The sequence below is a fragment of the Cebus imitator genome, unplaced genomic scaffold (genome assembly GCF_001604975.1).
Source record: "Cebus imitator isolate Cc_AM_T3 unplaced genomic scaffold, Cebus_imitator-1.0 Scaffold358, whole genome shotgun sequence".
NCBI lineage: Eukaryota > Metazoa > Chordata > Mammalia > Primates > Cebidae > Cebus > Cebus imitator.
In genome coordinates, this window is record NW_016107673.1 from 1,584,248 (window position 1) to 1,597,383 (window position 13,136).

The following is a 13,136-nucleotide window of genomic DNA, read 5'->3' on the forward strand; positions in this document are numbered from 1 at the left end:
CTCAGGCCAGAGGAAAGTAACTAAATGTGCTACTTTTCCTGAGCTTTGGAAACTCCACCACAGAGGAAAATGCAGCTCTCCGCAAATGGGTACAGTTTATTCCAAGAACTGGTTTTAGATAAATAATCCAAGTTTGTACCATATTTTTTGGCAAAAACAACTCAAGATTCCGCATACTGCGCTGATTTATATTCAGGAAAAAAAATTTAATTTTATGACTCATAATCACCAATGAAAAATAAATTACCACTGAGCCATTAAGAAGGTAAACAAAGAGTATATAATGATCAAATATATAAGTAAGAAGGGGAAAACAAAAAAAATTCTGTAAGCTAGGCTACTCGTAAGCTTTTGATGATAAATCAAAAGCTATTATTTGTTTAGAAAAATAATATCACTTATCCCCTGAGCAAGCAGAAAGCATGGTTTAAAATATCATTACAATCAAAGATTCCCAAAGCTACAACTGTAGCCCTAATCTAACTCTCTCCAATCCTTATTTTCAGCTCACTGAAAGGAGTATCTTAGAATTATTTATATTCTTATGTTTCACGGCTATTCATGCACCCAGTTCTACCAGTTCCTCTCTTAATTTTTTAGAAAACCTTATAAAGCCCAGAGTTTCACCAAAGAAGGGTTTTTTTGGGGCCCCTTCAACACTCTTCTTAGTATTTTCAAAACAACAAATCTACCCTTTTCCATTTCCCCATGACCAGAATACTGCAGTGGCTGCTGCCTGCTCTCACCCAAGGTGCTCTTCATGCCAATATGTAAAAGCAGTTTAGCTCCTCGTCAGCAAGCAAGATTTTTCTATATATTGCTCAATCTGCTTAAGAACTCAGGGATGATACTCAATGTTCTTTCCAAAAACTTAAATTTATCATTCTGGCCTTCAAAACACTCCCCCAACTCAAATCTACTGAAATCCGTGCATAATCCTTCCTCCACACGTTTCCCACATTTTATTCTGTGAATGGCGCCTCTACAAATACATCTGACATCATACTACACAGAGCTAGTGCCTGACAGTTGCACATGGGAAAATATGCGTAGCACAGTGAGCTTACAAAATCTCGTGTCAGCTCTTGTCAGTTTTTTCTTTTGTTTTCTTTTTTTTTTTCTTTGAGACAGAGTCTCACTCTGTCACCCAGGCTGGAGTGCAGTGGCGTGATCTCGGCTCACTGCAACCTCCGCCTCCCAGGTTCAAGCGATTTTCCTGCCTCAGCCTCCCAAGTAGCTGGGACTACAGGCACGCACCACCATGCCCAGCTAATTTTTGTATTTTTAGTAGAGACAGGGTTTCACCATGTTGGCCAGGATGGTCTCGATCTCCTAACCTCGTGATCTGCCCGCCTCAGCCTCCCAAAGTGCTGAGATACAGGCGTGAACCATCGCGCCCAGCCAAGTTTTTCTTTTCAGCAGCACAACAAGAGCCCCTCAATGACAGAATCTTCATGAATGACTTCTTAGAAAAATAAGAAAATGGAGTCTAATAAGCTGCAGAGAGCCACGCTACTGCTGTTCCTAGCCTGTGGCCAGCTACGCTTTTACCGTCATCATTATTCCTGAGTAAATTATACTATGCGGTTTACCTCTCCGTCCACATTCTGTAAACCGTACTGCTCACAGATAGAGACCAGCTTCTTCCGGTTCAGGTGACCATCACGGGTGATCCCCAAATCTTCACACACTTCTTGCAATTTCTCTTCTATCCAGTCTTGGGGAGGCGAAGATCCGCTCTGTGAAGCATTCAAGTCATCTGGGTTCCAAAACCTTAACTGGCCTGAGACAGAGGCATATGTGGCATGATTTCCAAAGGAAATGCAAAAAGAGAGCGTACCTATTCTCAAAGAAAACTGTGCTTTTTGAAAATAAATATTATAAGAAAAAGACAATACATGTCAATTCCATTTTGATTTGGTTCTGAAGCTTACATGAAACAGAATCATTGTTCCTAAGGCAGCAAGTACAGCAAATGGGCACTTTTTTGGTCCCCGACAAGTCATACCTGTGTAATAATTTCCTGTGCAATACCGTGAAGTTCTAGGATTGTTTTATTTCAGCTGAGCACATCACAAGCTTAGGCTGTAGTGATCATAAGAGAAAGCTGGTTGAGGGCCATCATCAAGAACTCTATATGCCCTATCTCAACTATAGCTACCAGAACTTGTTACCTCCACTTTCCTTCCAGTCTAAGTACTACAGCATCTTTTGCTGAGAAGAAAATAATTTCATGATAAAATTCTCAAGACTAGACTATTCCCCAATCTTTACACATGAATATTCTGACATACAGAAACCAACAGTCCAGGTGAAAAAAAAAACAAAAAAATCAATGGTTGCAATAAGTTCCCAGTTATCTATACATTAAGGTAAATTCCATTTGAAAACTTAAGGATTAAACTACTTATTTAAAAATCGAAAGTGTTTATTTATTCCCTATTAAAAGTCCTCACTTCTAAATTTTGCACTTACACATTAGAGATTCTGTAAAGTCATTACTTAAACATGAGCTAATTACTGGCACAATTTTGTGTGCCTGGAAAAACCTCAGAGGATTGAAAGGCACATTTAGTGCTACTCCCACTCTTTACTAACAGGAATTAAGCCCATTACTGCTGTGTTGCTCCATGCTGGCGACCTAGAGAACAGGTTATAATTATACCTTAAGTACAAGTTAATCCACAAAGGGCTGTGAAGTGGGCTGAGGTTCTGTTAGCTGAACCACAGTGCCATCTGGTGGCCAGAGGATCAACGTGTTCTGATGCTGCTGTTTTTTGCTGCTTTTTTTTCTTTTTGACACGGAGTCTTGCTCTGTCACCCAGGCTGGAGTGCAATGGCACAATCTTGGCTCACTGCAACCTCCACCTCCTAGGTTCAAGCAATTCTCTGCCTCAGCCTCCCGAGTAGCTGGGATTACAGGTGCCTACCACCACACCCGGCTAATTTTTGTATTTTTAGTTAGAGATGAGGTGTCACCATCTTGGCCAGGCTGGTCTTGAACTCCTGACCTTGTGATCCACCCTCCTTGGCCTCCCAAAGTGGTGGAATTACAGGTGTGAGCTACCGGGCCTGGCCCTGATGCTTCTTAAATACATGTGAAACTTGTCACAGGATGCATTTTTAAAATTTATTATTTATTCTTATTTTTTGCAACAGTCTCTGTTATCTAAGTAGGAGTGTAGTGGCACAATCATGGCTCACTGCAGCCTCCAACTCTCAAGCTTAATGAATTCTCCCACCTCAGCCTCCTGATTAGCTGGGACAACAGGCACATGCTACCACACCTGGCTATTTTTAGTAGAGATGGGGTTTCGCCATGTTGCCCAGGGTGGTCTTGAACTCTTGGGCTCACGTGATTCTCTGTCTTGGCCTCCCAAAGTGCTGGGATTACAGGTGTGAGCCACTGTGTTTTGCCAAGGGATGCATTTTAATAAGTCACTATTTAGGACTGTTAGCAAATTAATTTCAAAGTCTATTTAAAAGAGAAATTAGCCCAGAAGTGAAATTATACATCTTAGTTGCCATCTCTTGCATAATATTAAATGCTAAGATTTTTAAACTAAGAGCTATCAATTGGGAATAATTTTTTTGTTGCTGTTGTTCTTAACATTAATTCCCAGCTAGCCTCCAGCATAGGAGATCAGAAAGACGGGACGTGGAGAGTACCCGGCAGCCCTTCCCTTCCAGGCACCTCCTGACACACTCAGCTCTTACCTTCCGCTTCATACTCCTCACTCCGTTGTGTCTTCCAGTGCTAGAGAAGGCAAGAGAAGATTCGTGTGCTTTAGAACGTATTCAGAAAGAACTGTCCTAGCTTTTCCTAGAGGAGATCACTCTCTGGCTCTGAAATCATCATCTAAGTGAGTCACATAATTTCAGGACTCTAGCGTATCTATCTAGATAAGTTCTCTTCAGTTAACCAGTCAATCAGGATGAGACTCCTAAGAAACACCACACAGCCTTCTGCAGCATTTCACCAAGGATCTGTCCTCATTTGCCAGGTCACTTATTCAACAGCAAAACCTATCACAACCAATTAAACCCAGCCAACGCAAGTATCCAGTATCCATCAACCAACAAATATTTGTACACAGGCATTTATGCATTTATTCTTCAATAAATGTGTACTGAGTGCTTCTTTTTGTGCTAGGTACTATGCTAGGTCTTGGTAGTACAACCATGAACAGGACAAACATATTTCCTGTCTCAAGAAGCTTATATGCTAATGAAGACATGCAGACAAGAAAACAGGAAGTACAACAGGGTAGTATTTTAAGTGCTATGACAAGAAAGTTCAGGATGCCATGTGGCTTCCCAAATGGGATACTTAAGACTTGGTAGATTGAGAAGAAGCAATGTCTAAACTGAGACCTGAAGGATAAACTGCAGAGAGCCAAATGAAAGAAGGGGACAGCTGTTATTTGCTGAGGCAAGGAAGCAAGAATGAGCTTGGTGTAGCTGTGGCATAGTGAGGAGACAGATGCAATTTAAAGTAAGTAGGCTAGAGAAAGTGTGAGCTAAGTAAAATGTACATTACCAGTAAATTACATTAAAGGCAGTTCAATTTACCTGAATTGGACTATTTTTGCCCTTCTCATGCTTCATTATTCCTGCCTCTTCTCCAAAGTCACAGCATACAGTTGCACTTACACATGTGTGTACTGCACAAAAGTGCCCTGCTAAGGGCACAAGTCAGGACCAAAATCCAGCCCTCCCTCCACTGGCCAGGCAGGTATGGGTCGTCTTTTGAGCAGCTGCAACAAGCAGGCCCACCATGGCTGTGGCTTCTAGTAAATGGCTTTAGCCTCTCCAGCAAGCTGCCTAAAACTAATCACTGTTATCGGGGACTATAACCATTCAAGAAAACCCTGCTAGAAAAGGTGAATCCTCCTTTTAAAACTGGGCTGCTGTCATGGCAATGATCCAGCTTTATGAATGAAGGTGACTTTGATAATAAATAACCAGCACATTTTCTGGGTAGCTGAACTGTACAAGGCTAGCTGATTTCTTAGAATCCAAAAATAAATTTGACAGGAAAGTCAGCCTAATTAATACCTGTCTCTAGAACTTGGATTCTTCATGGCAGATGGTGTGCCAGGTAAAATGTTTAGATGAAATGCTGTTTTTCAGTAGTTGGTTCAAGTTAATATGAGTTGAAGCTCTTCTTTCAGGCAACCTACACTCATCTACTTTATTCTCCACACTCACTAGTGGTAGTTCTCTCCCCTTAAATGAAGGCCAACCACTGATCACGGTTTCACAGGTCCATATTTTACTTAGAAAGATATTTAAGATAGTACCAATTCAGAGAGTTCATCTAATTTGGCCATACCAAGCTGACAATGCTGAGATGGGTTATTGTTAACAAACAGAAGACCCCAAAAGGCCATAACTCAAAATGTTTAAGTTCACTACAATTCATTCAGATTACAATGGAAAGTCACTAATAAACGTGGTATCAATGAAAACTGAATTACGACACAGTGTGATTTTTGCTTGTGATAACAATTTCATCAGCTCACTCAGCCTACATTTTACATAAGGATGTCTCTCCAATCTAGTGGATGTATGAGGCATGGTGGGGACAGGGAGTGAGTGGTAAAGTCAACAGTCCTTCATAAATTGTCTTACATTCTCATTTCGGGTCAGAATTAAACTGTTTGCACAAATTTTAAATCAACAAAATCATCCTGCCTGTCTGCCCCTCCACATTTATTTCCCTATTCAACAGAGCATACAATTTAAATGCTCATACTACTTTGACATCCAAAATTATGAAAATTCACTATTTAGCATACCAGTTGGAAATACCCCAGAACTAAATCCACTAATTCCAACTATGACAAATAAAACAGAGATTTATGTTCTCAGAGCCATTGGTCAAAACCTACCAAATCACAAGCAGGAGATGATTTCTAATAGCAGAAATGAATGGGAGAAATGGTAGAATATTTTATCACTGGCCCCAAACCATAAAGATAGTTCCAGTTGGAATATATAGCTGTAAAAATGCCACACACACACCTTCAAAAATCCTTCTCATTACTAAACCATTGGTTCATTTACTTCTCATTCATTAGAAAATAGCGAGCACAAAATTCAGAGAAGCAAGATGCTCCAATATGCTGTTTCCAATGTCTTATGAGTCCCTGGGACTGGGTGCCTATGTCTGGTTCACTCTCTGGGACAGTACTTTCCTGCTTCCTTCTTGCCTGGATTCTTATATTCCTAACAAATAAGGGATTGAATATAGAGTCCACCACTGCATAGACTCAGGAGCCAGAGTGCCTGGTGCTGAATTCTGGCTCCCTACCACTTTGGCCTTAGGCAAGTTTCTTGACGACTTCTGCCTCAGGTTAGAGAACTATCAGTCAGGGGACTATCAAATGGGAACAAAGTAGTACATATTTCATGGAGTTATGGTAAAGTGCTTAGAATTGTGCCTGGCAAATAATAAGTTCTATACAATTTTGTTATTTTTATTAGACATATGTTTATATGATTCATGCAGAATTTTCTTTTAATTCCCATGTTTAAACTCAAAGCATTCAATTGGGTAGGCCTGGGTAGGTATCCGTTATTCATACACATTTGTAAGAAAAATGCCAAGTCTCCCCAGCAGAGAAGCAAGGAACACAGACAATTCACATAAGAAGCAACATAATTTTTTTTTTTTTTTTTGAGATGGGGTCTCGCTCTGTCACCCAGGCTGGAGTGCAGTGGCACGGTCTTGGTTCACTGCAACCTCTGCCTCCTGGGTTCAAGAGATTCTCCTGCCTCAGCCTCCCAAGTAGCTGGGATTACAGGCGCACACCATCACACCCAGCTGAGGCAACATAATTTTTTTTTAAAGACATGGGGGAAGTTTCATCTCAACAGCAATCAGAGAAAGATTAAAACCAAGAAGTCATTTTGTTTAAAAAAAAAAAAAAAAGTCATTTTGTTCCTATTAAATCAGCAAAGTATTTAAGATATATCTCCCACTACCATCAAGGTTATGATTTAAAATAGGACTGTTTATATGTTATGGGTAGCACTTTAAATGATCATTATTCTTTTAGTAACATAAATGGCTTTATGTATCAAAAGCAATAAAAATGTTCACACTTTTTGATTCAATAATTTCACTTGGTATTCAGAGACAATAAAATCAAGGAGAAACAAAGGCTCTATGTGTAAATATGTACATCATAGCACTTTTTGTAACAAGAAAGTACTGAAAACAATTCAAATATTCAACAATAGAGCATAAAGTATAATGATACATTATAAGGTAGTCATTAAAAGTATAATTAAAAAACCATTTAGGAACATGGAAAAACATCTTACGAAATGTTAAATGAAACACCATTACAAAAACGCTGTCTATATCCTATGATTACCATCAGCAGAAATATTTATACAATTAGGCAAAGACCAGAAGGAAAGAGATGATAAAAACAGATGCACCTTGGTTCAAAGACCATGGGAAACAATTTCCTTTACTGTCATAAATGTTGTTGATGCGACAGAAATAGGTACAACTTTCACTATTTATTTGCCCACTAAATTCTCACTAAATTTATTTCCTGTGACTAAGGGGTGGGAGAAAGGGAAGTTCCCTCCTTTTGGTAAAGATTGCTCTGTAGCATCTGCAACATCTCCCTCTATTATGACAGATGAGAAGGTTTGGTGGGAAGCCCACGTGCTGCTTAGGCAGGCGGATGTTGGATGCCAAAGCCTCCCAAATTTAGCAGACTGTGGCAAGATCAGAGACACTCAACTGAGACCTGCCATGTGAACTGAGACCATCCCAAAGAGGCATTCCTGGGACAGTCCAACCCAACAGTGCCAGATACAGCACGGCCTTCGAAAGCCCAGACAGCATCCTCATCTTTAATGATTTCACACAAAATCTTTTTTTTTTTTTTTTTTTTTTTTTTTTGTGACGGAGTTTCGCTCTTGTTACCCAGGCTGGAGTGCAATGGCGCGATCTCGGCTCACCGCAACCTCCGCCTCCTGGGTTCAGGCAATTCTCCTGCCTCAGCCTCCTGAGTAGCTGGGACTACAGGCACGCGCCACCATGCCCAGCTAATTTTTTGTAGTTTTTAGTAGAGACAGGGTTTCACCATGTTGACCAGGATGGTCTGGATCTCTTGACCTCGTGATCCACCCGCCTCGGCCTCCCAAAGTGCTGGGATTACAGGCTTGAGCCACCGCGCCTGGCCTCACACAAAATCTTAAGGCAAGTGGGGGTGGGGGTTGGGGGAAAAGGACAGTTTAAACATGGTTTTTCTTTGTTTTTAAGATGGAGTCTCGCTCTTTTCTGCATCCTCGACCTCCCAGGCTCAGGTGATCTTCCAGCCCTCCCCACTGACCCACCCACAGGTGCCTGCTACCACACCTGGCTAATTTTTGTATATATATATATATATATATATATATATATTTATTTATTTATTTATTTTTTGGTAGAGATGGGGTTTTGCCATATTGCCCAGGCTGGTCTTGAATTTTTGGGCTCGAGCGATCCACCCACCTCAGCCTCCCAAAGTGCTGGAATTATAAGTGTGAGCCACTACACCCAGCCAGTTTAAACATGCTTTGAAGTCTTCTGGGAATAGTGGTATCCCAAGCATTCCTCCCAAGATCCTTTTTAAGAAACACAGATCCAGCCAGGACCACCCTGCTAAAAGGAGAAGCGGGCTTATGCTATTGGCTACATCTTCACTCCAAGACCACCTCATTTGGAGATGGGGCTTACCACACTGATGTGAGGTATTCTGTGCTTTCTCCTACCTAGCCTCCAACAAGGGTCTGTTCCCTCAGTAAGAGGGAGAAAAGCACAGGCTGAGCATTTGTTATTAAATTGCTATTTCAGGGGGGTGGGTGGGGGAAGATTCCATTCATTCACAGCTCATTTATTTTCATTCTCACTGCCTGGAGCCAGCAGCTCCAATTAAAAAGCAGGGAGAGAAGGAGGGGAAGGCAGGTTAGAAGGCTGGGGAGATTAAATCATTCAGTTGCTGGTGGTGGTCCAGGGAGGCATCATTCTGGAAGTGGGTCCTTTAATTGCTGATGGCTTAGCCAGCACAGTGGAAGCCTGGCAGGTGGCCTGTAGACACAGATCTGCCATGAGCACTGGGAGGAATATTATCACAAAATCTTTGGAAAAGTAGTGGGGAAAGGGAGAGACAATTGCTGACATGTGTTCACAAGACTGAATTCATGAGAAAAGATTTTTTATTTCTTCCCTTGAAATGTATGTAGCCTCTCATTAGAGAAAGAATGGATATTAACACACACACAAAAGCGTTCTGTGGGACTTCAGTTTCTCCCTAATCTGGAGGCACAGTTGTAGACAGGTAAGTACAAGGGTTTGGCAGAGAGGCTGTCTGGGTTGTTTGGCTCTGCCAGTTTCTGTGACCTCTCAGTATGTTACAAAGTAGGGAGGACACTCCAGTATACCCAAAAGGGAAACCTTAGCTGTTGTTCTTATTTCAGTCTGAAAAATGATGTGGTTAGGAGTTTGAACTGCAGAGCCATACTCGAGTTCAATTTCAGCTCTACCTCTTACTTGTGGTGTGACCTTGGGCAAGTTACTTAACCACTGTGTGCCACAGTTTCCTCATGAGTACATGAATGACAACACCTAGCTCTGACGGCATGCTTCATATTTGGAAAGCACTTACAACAGTGCCGGTAAGTGCTAAGCATTTGTTAAGTAAACAAATATGACAATTAATATTCTTACTACTTGGATGTATAAGACTAGGACAAGGGGAGAAGAAACAGTAGACAGACCAGTGCCAGCTTTAAAGAACAAGCCCAGAAGAGACTCTTTAAAAGCTACAGCCTTGATACGTTAACTGGCTTGATTTAATCATTTCACAATGCATCCATATATCAAAACATCATGTTGCACACTGTAAACATACATGACTTTTATAATTATACCTTAATAAGGCTAAGGAAATCCCCAGGAACCACAGCTTTGAGCATGATGATTGTGATGAAGCAATGAACTTCTAATTCAACTTAAGATCAGGGCTTCCCCTGGGTCCCTCCCTGCAGACAGTGTCCCCTGCAGACAGTGCCCGGTAGGCAGCTACAGAATGACAGGGGCTACCTTGTCCTTATTTCCATGCCAGTGTACTGGCAACAGCCCCATTAAGAGTAGGCAGAGGGGAGAAGGTCAGATGAGGTTGTCCAACCCCAAAATGATTGCTCAGAAGATAGTCCCCACTCCCCTCAGGCAGACAAAGGGAGTCCCCTCTGAATCCACTCTGTGGGACATGCATCTCAATGTCATGCTGGCCGTTGTAGCCAGCTCTTGGGTTGTCCTACAGCTGGACAAGGGTGCGCCACACATGTCAGCTGTACAGGCGGCACCGATTTCTGGAATGCCTTCTTTGGAGGAACACCTGCTTTGTTGGACTGCAGAGCAGATGGCCCCAGCCTCCTGGATCTCCAGCTTCCAGCCCTGAGGCCGGGCCAGCATCTGCAGCCTCCAGTCCTGGTGTGGCCCCTGCCCACAATAGCCCAGCCGCCACCCCTACCAGCCATCTGCTTCAGCGAAGACCTTTGCGCACTGCAGAATGTACGGCTAATTAAAATCATTACGGGGGCAGACTCGGGCCATTCTTTCCCAGCAGAGGTTGCTGAGCTGATCTCAACAGCCTCAGAGCCTGAAGTAGAATTTTTTTTTTTTTTTGGAAAGGAGAAAGCCCTGTAAACTCCAAGAGAGGAGGAAGGAAATGCACTAGAATAACATAGCTCCCCAAACAAACTGAGCTGTAGTATGCATTTAGAAGAGCAGCACACTCAGCTAAGCACATGAAGTCTCTGAAAAAAAACGGAAATCAGTTTAAGGAGAGTGCTCATGAAAGACACTTTAAGACTTAAAAAAAAAAAAAAATACAGCATCCATGGCATATTTCACTAACAGTCCTCAGTATTTATAAAGCCTGCGCTCTGAGCTGGGTAGTGGAATCTGAGTGCACCCGGCAGGACTCGCTATTGTTTCTGCAGGGACACACTTCCTGGGACTATGGTTCATTTCCCACTATGCCACCTTTGAAGGCAAAGGCAATGGAGAGCCTGACAGCCCAGCTCCCAATCTCTCCATTCTGAACTCTGGGACAAGCTCCTGCAACCAGGGTTGTCACGACCAGAATGCAAATCAGTGCCTTTATCATTAAAGGCAATTAAGTGCCACAAGTGAATGCAAATAACAGGAATTAACACGGTTTTTAAAGGCACACACATTTAGGTAAGTCCTACTACACTGAAGGCTAAAAGCCTTTGGTATTGCTGGTGGGAGAAAATGCTGAATTTAAGAGTTTGGGCCTCAAGCCTCCTCTCCTACCAAGGTTGGGGACTAGTTTTGGTCCACTGGATTTTAAAGTCCTTAAAGGAAAGAGATTAAAAAAAATACCTCTCCTGTTTCTCAGAGTTGCTCAGTAAATACCGAATACTACTTTTCTGTTGGAAGGTATTTAAAGATAAGTAGGACAGAACATGTTACTGTCATAATGAAAATTAATTCTTGATTTCCTGTCTTAGTTTCTACTTAGAAAATAAATATCAGAAATTGTTGATATGGAAGGAGGTAGGGGTGGGGTCTGGTCTCCAACAGAATTCCTGCTGGGATCAAGTCAGGAAGGCTTACCAGGACACCAAAGCCTAAAAGTATGTGTCAGAAAAAGAGACATTTTATAAGCTTTGAAGGAGCTTCTTTCTATCCCTTTCGAGTGATCTACAATTGCATCTTGAATGAATGTTTCATCTCTGGGAAGAGCCAGGTGATCTGATAAGACTTAAGGCATATAAAGGAAAAGACTGGAATTCCATTAAAAAAAAAAAAAAAAAAGAATAAGTCTGTCCTGAAGACATCATAGCCTTTGGTAGAATAAATGGCATCAGCAATAAAACTTCTTGCTTTGTCAAAGACTGGAACAGAAAATTTAACAAGGGAGTAATAGGAAAGTAGATGCATTTCAGCTACAAAAGATCTTAGCAGAACTTTTCTCGGCTATTAAGTTTATTCCAGAATTAAATATTGACTCTGTACGATGTAAATGAATAATTCATAAGCTGCAAAGTCATGCATACATGAAAATGAACATAAGGGAAAAGATAAGTCAGTTTCACACTTCTTGAAGAAGTCTGATCTTATGTAGGGTAGTAAAATCAGTTTGTCTTCTTCAAAGCTTTTTGACAACCACCTTCCCATCCTCCTGCCCTCAGAGTCCCAACACAAAGACTGGATTTGCTTGTAGTGTAGTCATCAGCATTAACTTTTCTCTCAGGTCCTCACTTAAACCACACTGTGCAAGCCAATGGTTTTGGCTTACACTACTGTTGTCTACAGCTGGAGAAATGATTGTTTAAACACCCCTTGCTGTTGATAAGAATCTTACTAGACCCGATTTATTCCCTGTGGAGGAAAACAGTTAACAAGGTGTACCCTGTTTTCAACCAGGGCAGAAAGCAAAGTGGCCCTGCCCCAATTGTATTAATTGCACAACCTTTTCTACTGGGTCTGAGTAATCGAGAACAGAAGTGAGAATCAGTTTTAGTTTTGTCTGTTTTCCCTTCCACCTACCCTCAGAAGAAACATGAGCATAAAATTCAAGGTCAGTTCAGTAGTTATTAATATACAAGGGAAAATATGTCCTCTTCTAAATCTCACTTGTTTCTTAAGGAAGTAAAGCAGAAACCGTGACAACCAAACCTTTTCGTTAATCACATCTTCAGTTGGAATCAAGAAGATGTTCTTTGTTAGTCTGGATTAATTCAGAATAGAAATGGCCAACTGAATTGACGTGAGTGACAATGATCCCATAAAGAGAGAAAATAAGTCACCACTTTCTTTTCCATATCACCCAAGATGAGAGGTCAGACTCCCACGGGATCCATCTGCCAGATAAACACATGAAATTGGAAGTCGTGTTAGACCTGTCACTTGTGAATTAGCGCATTCTGCTTCAGGATTTCCAAATGAAATTCTGAAGTGCATCTTTTAGTGCTGAAAATTTAGCTAGGTTACAGTAGCCTTTCCCTACAGAGTAGTTTTGCTGCCTTGTAAACGAAACTTGGTAGGAGAGACATGCTTAATAGCTAGGTTACATATTTGCTGTTCAGCAGGAAAG

General features: G+C 41.5%; 1 protein-coding gene across 16 annotated transcripts in view; it reads right to left on the reverse strand.

Moving 5' to 3' along the window:
* Positions 1-13,136, reverse strand: part of NIN (ninein) — a 107,959-nt gene that overhangs the window by 54,006 nt on the left and 40,817 nt on the right. For all 16 annotated transcript variants that reach the window (XR_001818537.2, XR_001818535.2, XR_001818536.2 and 13 more), the window contains 2 exons: positions 3,718-3,757; positions 1,593-1,783 (listed from right to left, as the gene is read on the reverse strand). Coding sequence is in view for 11 of the 16 variants with exons in the window: in XM_017506755.2 (XP_017362244.1) it covers positions 1,593-1,783; positions 3,718-3,757 (231 nt within the window). In the remaining 5 variants the exon portion in view is untranslated. The remainder of the gene's footprint in view (positions 1-1,592; positions 1,784-3,717; positions 3,758-13,136) is intronic.